The 10,159-nt window shown below is 51.5% G+C and overlaps 1 protein-coding gene across 1 annotated transcript in view; it reads left to right on the forward strand.

Moving 5' to 3' along the window:
- The first annotated feature begins 4,257 nt into the window (after positions 1-4,257).
- CXCL14 (C-X-C motif chemokine ligand 14) overlaps positions 4,258-10,159 on the forward strand; it is an 8,291-nt gene continuing 2,389 nt past the window's right edge. Inside the window, exons 1-3 of the mRNA XM_006923103.2 lie at positions 4,258-4,545; positions 4,713-4,818; positions 8,538-8,651. Of these exons, the coding sequence (XP_006923165.1) occupies positions 4,482-4,545; positions 4,713-4,818; positions 8,538-8,651 (284 nt within the window). The 5' untranslated portion in view covers positions 4,258-4,481. The remainder of the gene's footprint in view (positions 4,546-4,712; positions 4,819-8,537; positions 8,652-10,159) is intronic.

Consider the following 10,159-nt stretch of genomic DNA (forward strand, 5'->3'; position numbering starts at 1 on the left):
TATAGTCCGCACAGCCTGAATTCGGCAATGCTCTCTCTCACACTCCTAGGCTTTTGCCTGAAACACACTTTTATTTACTCAGAATGAGTTACAACTATGATCACTGCCGTAGGCACTGAGGATGAGCAAGACAGACACAGACTCTACCTTCACAGAACAAGCAGACCACAGAATGACCCATAATACATGAAAATGCTGTATGTACAGTATGTACAATGTAAAAAGTAAAATAAATCAATGGCACAGAGAGTGACTGCTGGCATGGGAGTGGTGTGCCTAGTGCGACTGAGTCTGAAGAGTGACTATTCCAGCTGAGGCTTCAAAAAGGTGAAGAGGGCCACCTGCCAACATCTGGGGAAAAACAGTTTGGGCAGAGGAGTCAGCAAGCACAAAGATCACAAGATGGGCACAGGTTTGGCATGTCTGAGGGAGAGGACAAGGCAGTGTGGTGGAGCACAGCCACGGGAAATGTGATAGACGCTGGTCATGAAGGGGCCGGGCCCTATGGGCACTGCTGGGGACTTGGCTTTGCCTCTGGGTGAGATGGCTCAGGAGCCAGCAGGGCTTTGAGCAGGGGGGTTACTCCTCAAGAGATCATTATGTGAGGAGCAGGGAATGTAAAGGGTCAGGAGTGGCCTCCCTCCCCTTGTCACCTGGTTAACTCATTCTCATCCTTCAGATTCCAACCCAGTGGGCACATCCTCTGGGAAGCCATCCCCATCTCCCTGCCTGGTCAGGTCCCTAGCTAATCTCATAGCATCAATTTCCCTTTATCACACCTAGCTCCAGGGTAATTTCTTGTGTTATTCCTGGTTATTTGGTTAATGTGCCTTCCCCACTAGACTCTGCACTCCTTAGGGACAGGCATACCCCTGCCTCTGTTCCCCTTACATCCCCAGCACCTTGCACAGAGCCTGGCATGCTGAGTGCTCAAGCAATGTGAACAGAGTAAATGAGCAAATCGTCAGCATCTCAGCCAATTTTCCACTCCCTCAAGTAATAGTTTCCTGCTTTTACTTCCTCCCTCCTCTGTGCCCCCTACGTCTTATGTCCACTCCTCCCAGAGAACCCAGAATGACCATAAATAGCTGCTGATGTGTGCACACACGTGCATGCACACACACACACACACACACACACACACATCAGACTGCACTCCAGAGGGCAGAGCATGTGTGTGGTCCTTCACTGCACCGCAGAGATCCCCTCCCCTTGAATCAGTCAGTGCCACTGTGCAAAGAACTGCCTCGCCCATGTGCACCTAACTCTGCTTCCTCGACCTACTCAAAGAACCCCAGCCCGAGCTTACTAGAGAGTCTGTGCTCATATCCCAAGTCAGGAGTCAAGCCCACTTCCCTCTCCTGGTTGAGCAGCAGCACCCACAGACTCACTGGCAGCAGGGGTCCCCCATCCTCTCCTGTACCCACAGACCCAGAACTGCTCACAGAAACAGGGGCAAGCTCTGTTTACAAAGACACAATGGTTATATTTTGCAAACCAAAGATGAGCATACATAGACTAAGGAGTATACTGGGAACAGAACACCAGAATGTCTGTCCTCTGGTCTGGCCCAGGAAGTTGGAAAACTTTCGTCCCTATTTTTAGGGCCAACTACTTTTCCATGATCACTGGTGCCAGTGGAGCCCACTTAATTAATCAGTGTATTCTTGAAACAAATATGATAGAAATAACTCTTGTTAGTAAAAAATCATATTTCATATGCTCTGCAAAAGCTTGGTAGTTAAGAAATTCTTTTTGCATAATAAAAATATTTTGGGGGAGTGCAATTTGCATTAAAAGCCTTGGAATAGGCATGCCCATGGCCCAATGATACTATTTCTGAAACATAATCCAAGTTTTAAAGGGCTACCCCAAATTTGAGCTATAAGAATATTTGTCACACAGCATTGCTTATAAGAGCATATCATTGAAAACAATCCAAATGTCCAGCAGGAAATAATAACTTAAAGTAATTATGGTACATCCATAAAATGGAATACGCTGCATTGAAAATAATAGTAATAACAAGTTAGTATTTATTGAGCACTTACTCTGCTAGGGACTAAGTTAAAAGCTTTGCACACACCATTTCATTTAACTATTCCTAACATCTCATTATCATCCCCATCTCACAGATGAGAAAATCAATACCTAAGAGAGTTAAGTCAAAAGCCAAGGTTACACAGCTAGTAGCCAGAATTCACACTCAGGCAGTCTTGATTCCAGACACCAAGCTTTTAACCATTATACTACACGGCCTCAAATGATGCCAATAGATAAGATATTGTAGAAGCAAGATCAGTCACATGGAACGATGCTGATGATGTAAAGACAGGTAAAACAAGTCAATTATTAAACAAGACAGGCACTGATCCCATTTGTGCATATTCATGCAAGCAAAGAGAGAAGGGTTTGGAAAGTAACACTATAACATCTTGGTGTAGATTGCTGAGTAGGTGGAACTGTGTGTGTGTTTATGTTTTCTTCTGCTTGTGTCTTCTAATTTTTCTGTAACAAACGTGCTGGTTCTGTATTTAAAAAAATAATAATTTTCAATTAAAAAAGTTAACATAAACGCCAAAAATCAGTCCCTTGCACTTATCCTCTGAATAAACCCAAGCATCCAGCTATCCGCCTTACTTTAAATATAGATACAACTGCTCTCATAGGACTCAGGACATGGCCTGAAGCCAGCTCACAGGCACTGCTGGCTCTTCGTGGTTCAGCTTCCCCTCAAGGCAGGCAAGGCTCCCCAATTGAGAAGACAGCACAGATTCATCTCACTCTGCCCCTCAGCAGCCTGCCCCTCCCATCCCGTCCCCCCAGGGTCTCCTCTGGGCATGTGTGCCCTGGAGAGCTGCTGGGATGAGGAAAGAGTCGTGTGAGCTGGAAGAGCTTGGCAGCTCCTGCACTGGCTCCAGCTTTTGCCTTGGAGCCAAGCCCAGGGACCCTCAGAGCCTAAGAATCTCTATCTCACTGCCGAGTCTATCAAAGAAGCACTTCACCGAGTGCCTGAAGGAGGGAGGGTGGCCCAGGGACAGGAGCCCCAGTTCTGCAGCCACATATGTTGGAGCCCCTCTTGGCCTGGCCACCTGCTTCCTGGCTATGTGATCTTGGGCGAATTATTTCTTCTCTCTGAGCCTGTTGCCTGTCAAATAAAGAATTAAAATACCAACTTGGAAGGGGACTTGTAGGAATCAAAATAATATATGTATAATATACATGTATATAATGATACCAATAAGTAACATTTCCTGGGTACCAACTACTGGCCAGGCACTCTGTTAAACATGTTATATGTCTGATCCTATGCAGCTCTCACAGCTGCCCTATGACAGGTACTGTGACTACTCCCACTTTCCAGATGATGAAATGAAGGCTGGGCAGTGAAGTCACTGGCACTGGCAAGTGCAGCAGTAATTTCTATTGCCATGCTTGGGCCTGCACCACTACACCACAAGCCTGACACAACATCTGGAACTTGGACTTCATCCAGATGGTTATCACTGTCACATCTCCCTGGGCCTCTGCCTGGCTTCGACAGCAAGGAACTCCCTCCTGGGTTCTTTCCATCCCCAGACAGCTGGCGCATCAGAGGCCATATACTCACTTTAGGATGCCTTCCTCTCAGGGTGACCAAACCTCCCCACACACACACTCTTTGAGCCAGCTCCAGTGACCACAGGCAATGGCTTTGCTGCTGTACAACCTATAGCAACCTTCCTCCAGACCTGGCCTTGTGCTCTGACCACCAGAGCTGGCCCAACAGAGACTGCCCACATTGTAGGAGTCCGGCCTGCTGGCCCTCATACCTGGCACCTGCCTCCAAACTCTTTCAATTCTTCTCAGAAGATCTGGGCCACAGGTCTGGGTCTCCCAGAGGCTCAGAACAGTAGACCTGTCTGGCCAAAGGGAATCACGCGAATCAGAAAAACAGTACCCTTAAGCAGCTTCTCAACCTTCCAGTGGAGCTAGGGCACCAGCTGTGATCCCGTGCTGGAGTCTGGTTGTGCAAGTGTGTACTGGAGAGTGGTGTGGGAGCGAGGGTAGCGGATGAGTGTGTGTGCATGTGCGCGCGTGGCTCCGAGTGTGCGCCGCTGCGATCGAGGTCCCGGGGCGGGCTTGAGGGGACGGTCTCCTCCCCCCACCGCGTTGAGAAATCTCAGTGAGTCACCAAGTGGTTCTGCATATTAATGAGCTCGCTCGCTGCGAGGGCAGGAGCGGATTTAAAAGAGGACTGGGCGGGCGGAGGGAGGCTGTGGAGCGAGCGCAGAGCCCAGCGCGGAGCGCAACGCGCAGCGATAGCCGCAAGGCACCCACCGACGGACGCAGCGGGAGCGAGCCGAGCCGAGAGGCGCGCTCCGGGCAGAGAGAGCCGAGCAGGGCAGTGTCTCCCGGCCGCCCCACTCCCGCGGCGCCCCTTCGGACCGGCGGGCGCCCTCTCCAAGTCCCCGCGCCCGCGCCGCGCCCCTCCGGCCAGCATGAGGCTCCTGACTGCCGCGCTGCTCCTGCTGCTCCTGGCGCTGTGCGCCGCGCGCGTGGACGGTGAGTGCCCGGGAGGTCCCTTGTCGCCATCCCGTTCTGTCCTGGGGAACCCAAGCGCCAAATGCTAGGCTTCCTGAGACCCCTGGGAATCTGGGTGGGCACCGAGGGCGGTCAAGGGGCAGGAGATCCCGCGCGCAACTGAAGGGCCCCTGGGCGCTCTCTCGCAGGGTCCAAATGCAAGTGCTCCCGGAAGGGGCCCAAGATCCGCTACAGCGACGTGAAGAAGCTTGAAATGAAGCCAAAGTACCCGCACTGCGAGGAGAAGATGGTTATGTGAGTTCTTGCTCCGCACCGTGAGCGTGTGGCGCTGCTCTTAACCCGGTGCTGAGGCACAGCGTGGGGCTGGGGCGGACTAACAAATGTTTCTCTCTGCCTTTGGCAGGGTCTTGGCAGGGCCTTGGCAGGGTCTTGGCAGGGCCTTTGGCAAAGCCTTTGTAATTGCCCAGCGAGTCCTTAGGACGCTGGCGCGACAGTCTGGAAGAGAGTTTGGAAAGAGAGTCACTGTCCCGTGTTCCGGAAAAAGCCTCTCCAAGGAGTTTACCCTTGTTAGGATTCAAACGTGTTTGCACTGCCCACCTTTCTAGGGTGATCAAGGGTTAAATCGATCCCATGTGCCAACTTAGAACACCCAGATTGAAACCACTCAAAACACACCCAGAACTACTGAACTCGCACTCAAATGGTGAGGAGTGCCACCTTCCTGTTACTGGAGAGAGGATTAAAGCAAACATCATCATAAGTCCTCAGACCCTCCTTTCAGAGCCTTTTTTCCAATCAGGGGATCGTGGACAGCCAGTTTTTGGCTTCTAGCGATTTCATTTGGGGAATGCTCCTCACTTTTCCTTCACCAGCTGGACTTCTGTGGGTCCTTGAGCCTGAGCAGTGCTGTAGGAAGTGCTCTGCTGGGGTTAATGTGCCACGTGGCCAGAGCCCTGCTTGGTGGGGATGCGGGGAATATCTTTGAAACTGGGGCAGAGAGAACACTGAGTTTCCTTGCTCCTCTGCCTTCTCAATTAACCACTTGTGGCCAGCACCAGTGTTTCTCCACCAGTACGCTCTTGGCCAGGAAGGGAGCCCTTGGCAAAGCAGCTACCAAATATCTGCCAGGGACCACTGGCCCCTCTTCCCCTCCCCCAGAAACAGGACACATTCTATTCCTAGTCTGGGCAAGTGTCTTCTGCCCGCTGGCCTTCCTGTCCCAAAGACCTCCCCACAGTGTCTACGCACTGATGCACTGTTGGTCTTAAGTTAGGGGAATTCAGAAAGCCACTGACTGGGCCTGGGCTGAACCCCACTGCTTTCCTTCCCAGATACCTAAATTAACCTTCTGTCCCTGCCTCTTGCCTTATGGACCCAACTCCAGAAAGCTGGCTGGAAAATCCTTTTTGATGGGGGCCAGAGGTCACAGGAGCTGAGGGAGGAGCCACGAGCCCTTCCTGGCTCCCAGCTTGAGGACTAAAAATGACAGGGACATTGCAAGTTAAGTCTGTAGTCCTCTAAGTGATGAAAAATGCTCCACACATCAAGCCAAGTTGCTGAGACCTTGTAGGTCAGGAGAAGCAGGGTGTGGGGTGCAGTGATATCTCAAAAGGACAGAATGCTCAGTAAACAGGCTTGCTCTTTTTCCTGGCTAAATTTTTCAGGAGAGAAAACTGACAGCCGGACAAGTGCATGAGCAGCCTTGTGAAAACTTGCAGGGGCCTCATGAGATCCGCAGACAGTCATCCTCTCTTAAACCTCCACCCCACACCCACACCACCCCCCATGCCTGAAGGCTGGAGGTCCTCTCCCCTCTCAAGTTCCTCAGACTTAGATCAGGGCCAGCACTTTCTACCAAAGCAGGTTTTCAGCCACGAAGGTTGAACAAAAGCAAGTTTTCCAGCTCACCCTGACTCACCCAGAAATCTCTGGTGGGGCGGGGAGGGAACAGGGGCAATCTGCTTTGCAAGTGGGAGTCCTTGTACCCAGAAGGGTCCAGGAGAGTCCAGATTCTAGAAAGGGCAATTTGTGTCAAATGTCCACTGAGCTCTTGCCAAAACCCTTGGCACACCAGAACCATTGAGGAGAGGAACACAGGACCCAGAATTTCTGAGCAATTGCTGGGGAGCAAAAATCCTCATGTCTTTAACCTGCAACCAGTTTTCATAGTCCCAGTACTGTGACAGAGCATTTGAGCCCTGGGTATCCTCTCCTGCTTCCTGACCTTCAGGTCCTCCAGACTTGGGATCCTCAGTCTGCACACTGACCACATTGAAGGAGAGATTTTTCTCTGGCTTTGCCATGTCTTTTCATTCCAAGTGCAAGAACAGCACCGTAGGCAGAGAGCAATGCATGGGCTAAATTCTTGCAGGGTGACTAGGTACTACTGGGGAGGAGACTGACTACAGACTCTACTCTGAAGCCTTGCCTCATGCCTGAGACCTCAAAAGAGGGACAGAAAAGGGGGGCGGGGCGACAGGTCTTATTACAAAAGTCAGTGAAATGAGGGCCCAGTCACCTGGCATTAGTGGAAGACTCATCCGTGCCCCAGCAAGCTTAGGCCATGCTGGAGGCCTTGGAAACTCAGAGCGCAGGGAAGAGACAGATTGCTCAGAAATAGTGTCCCCATTCTAGTGGCAAGATTCAATTTCCTCTCCAGTCAACCAGGAGACTCAGAGTTCATGGCGACCCTGCTCTCTTCTAGAACTCAGCCCATATGCCCTAACACTTCATCTCTGGGAACTGCAGGGGAGTAGCTGATCTCTCTCCCTCACTTCCCGCTCTGCCCACTCCGCCCTTCAACCACCCCTCTCTCCACTCCATCCCCCTGCACCCCAGCCCTCCACCATAGGTTGCTCTTGCTGTGACTCTCATCTCTTACCTTCCACTTTTCCATGTCCCCTAGGGGGTCCCTCATTCCTGAACACCATCCTTCCTCCCCCACCCAAAAGCTTCCTCCTAACCCCTGCCATCCTGACCCAGCCCTGGCTGACTGACGGGCACGGCAATTCTGGGCAGCCGTCTTGCTTCCCCCTCCAGGCCGATGCTCACACACTAAGGCTTCTCTTTCTCCATGGCCACCTCATCTTCCATGACAATTACTAATAATAGTAACTATTCATTGTACATCTACCAGGTGCTAGGCTCTCTGCATAGATTATGTTCTTGAATCATCCAATAATCCTGCGGGGGCGGGGGGGGGTTCCTATATTACACCCATTTTACAGATGGGCAAACTGGAATCAGAAAGGTTACCTGAGGTCCCACAGACAGACTTGAGACTCACACCCAGGCCCTACATTCTACGATGCCATCTGTTTTTCTGCCATGTGGCTAGGCCTCTACCAACTGATCAGGCCTGAAGGGAGGTCTTGTTTTTCTGCCCAAGGGTGAGAAAGCTGGGACTTCATGCTCAGGAATCACAATGGGCATCAAGGCTAACAAGATTTAGCTTCAGGATCAGGAAATGCCCGGCCCCGAGACAGTCTGCAGGGCACTGAGGGAGGCTGAGGTTTGAAGGGTCAGATGAAGACGACACTGTGTGCACAGCATGTCCAAGCCCCACCGTGGGGCAACTCACACCCAAGGACGGAGGTCTCAGCACCGCACCTTGCTGGCATCAGCTCTCTCCACCTCTTGATCCCAGGTTCAGAGGGGCTGGAAAAGTCCTCTGACCTTTGTTTGCCAAAGGAGGCATATGCTCTCTAGACAACACCCTGCATGAAGGTGGGGGTGAAGGACGGTGCAGGGGGTGGGGTGCGGGGGACACTATCACAGACCGAGGGCTCCAGGGGGAAAATTGAGAGCTGACCACTCCATACAGGGGTAGACCTTAACATGGGGTCAGAGGTTAAGGGAACAACCAGAACCTTCTACAGAACCAGCCTTGAAAGGAGGGAGGAGGCCACAGTCTCTCAGTGCCCTGATGGGGACAGACCAAGGCTACCCATAGGCCACACGGAGGGGCTGTCATTCAGGCTCCTCAATCTTCCACCCATCTTGCCTCATTTCAGCATCACCACCAAAAGTGTGTCCCGGTACCGAGGTCAGGAGCACTGCCTGCACCCCAAGTTGCAGAGCACCAAGCGGTTCATCAAATGGTACAACGCCTGGAACGAGAAGCGCAGGTATGCCCCACCTCCTCGCACCTTCCCACCAGATCCAGATTCTAGACCCTGTGTAGATCCTCTGGCCCTGTCTAATGGGCGAACGCCCACCACAGTAACCACAGCAGGCAGATACCCAGACACTACTTACATACCCCCAGGCACGAGGAGCTCACCACTTAACAAAGCAGGCTATTGCACTCTCAGACAGTTGTAAGCATCATCAACATATCCTTTTGTGAACTGAACTTTGTCTCATTTTAACTTACTTCATAGTCTTAATTCCCCTTCTTATTTAAATAACAAGTTCTCTGAACTCAAGTTTCCCTGTCAAAGGCTGAGTAAGCACCTGGCACAGCTCTCACTGTGGTACTTCTGAAATATAACCACTGACATGACTGATTTTATTAACCATAAAACTGTTAGTACAACCACAAAATAAGGATGACTCCTTGCCAACAATATATTCTTCCCTCAAGATGCCCATGCCCCTTGCTGCACAAAAACCTGATAAGCTCCTTCCCACATAGACGTAGGCAGGGACCTTGAGTTTTACCCTTTAAAATCAGAGCCACTCTTTAACTCAGGGGCAGCAGTGGCCAAATGACCAGAGCCTTAAACCAGAACCCCTACCCTCTCCGGGCTCTGTTTCCCCATAATCAGAAGATAGGTTCCCAGCTCTGATCTCTTGGGGTCTTATGTGGGAGACAAGTTCCTGGTTCCCCTATTCCACATAAAGGTGAGCGTGTCCTGGAGCAGACCCACTTTCTGCACACTCAGCGCCTGTATCTGTTTAGCGTGGCCAGGAAAGTATATGCACACACAGGTGGGTTCCCCAGAAGCTGGTGCCAGCACCTCATCCTTCAGAGGGGGAAACCAAGGCTAAGTGGGTGTGGGGAGTGACATGCCCGGGAGCACAAGGCAGGAAGCCAGGCTGCCCAGTGTCACCTTCCCCTCCCTACAGCAGGTGCTCGTGCTGCCCCTCCCATCACCCCATCCAGCCAGCCCTTCCACCCAAAGCTCAGCCCACGACCAGCTCTCCCACTGCTGACACTTGGGCCCAACCCCAGTACCTGGGCCTTTTGTGCTGCCTCCAAAACTGCCTCGTCTGCAGTTGCTTGAAATAGAAAGTGATGATACTGAAAGATTATTTTCTATAAGTCTGATGGGAACGAAGCCTTCTTTGTGGTCAGGGCAGGCAGCTCACGTGGCAAAAGCAGGATCTATCCCATCCACTGTCACGCTCCAGGCCCTGTGTCATCAAAAGTAGAACGAGGATAATCTCAGGGCCAGTTTACGGAGGGGCTGAGAACATCTTCATCAGACTGCTGGGAAAAACTCAGGCCTTTTTTCAGGAGTATTTGTCCACGTAGGCCATAGCTTTGATGAAGAGGAGGCAGGCATGGGTCCGTGTAGCCCTGTCCTTTATATTTCTGCTAATTCCAAAGATGAGAGCAGTGAGGGCACTGCTGTTCCCAGAACTCCCGTCGCCTCATTAGGAAATGAGTTCATCCCTCTTTCTTGGAATG

The sequence above is a fragment of the Pteropus alecto genome, unplaced genomic scaffold (genome assembly GCF_000325575.1).
Source record: "Pteropus alecto unplaced genomic scaffold, ASM32557v1 scaffold78, whole genome shotgun sequence".
Lineage (NCBI taxonomy): Eukaryota > Metazoa > Chordata > Mammalia > Chiroptera > Pteropodidae > Pteropus > Pteropus alecto.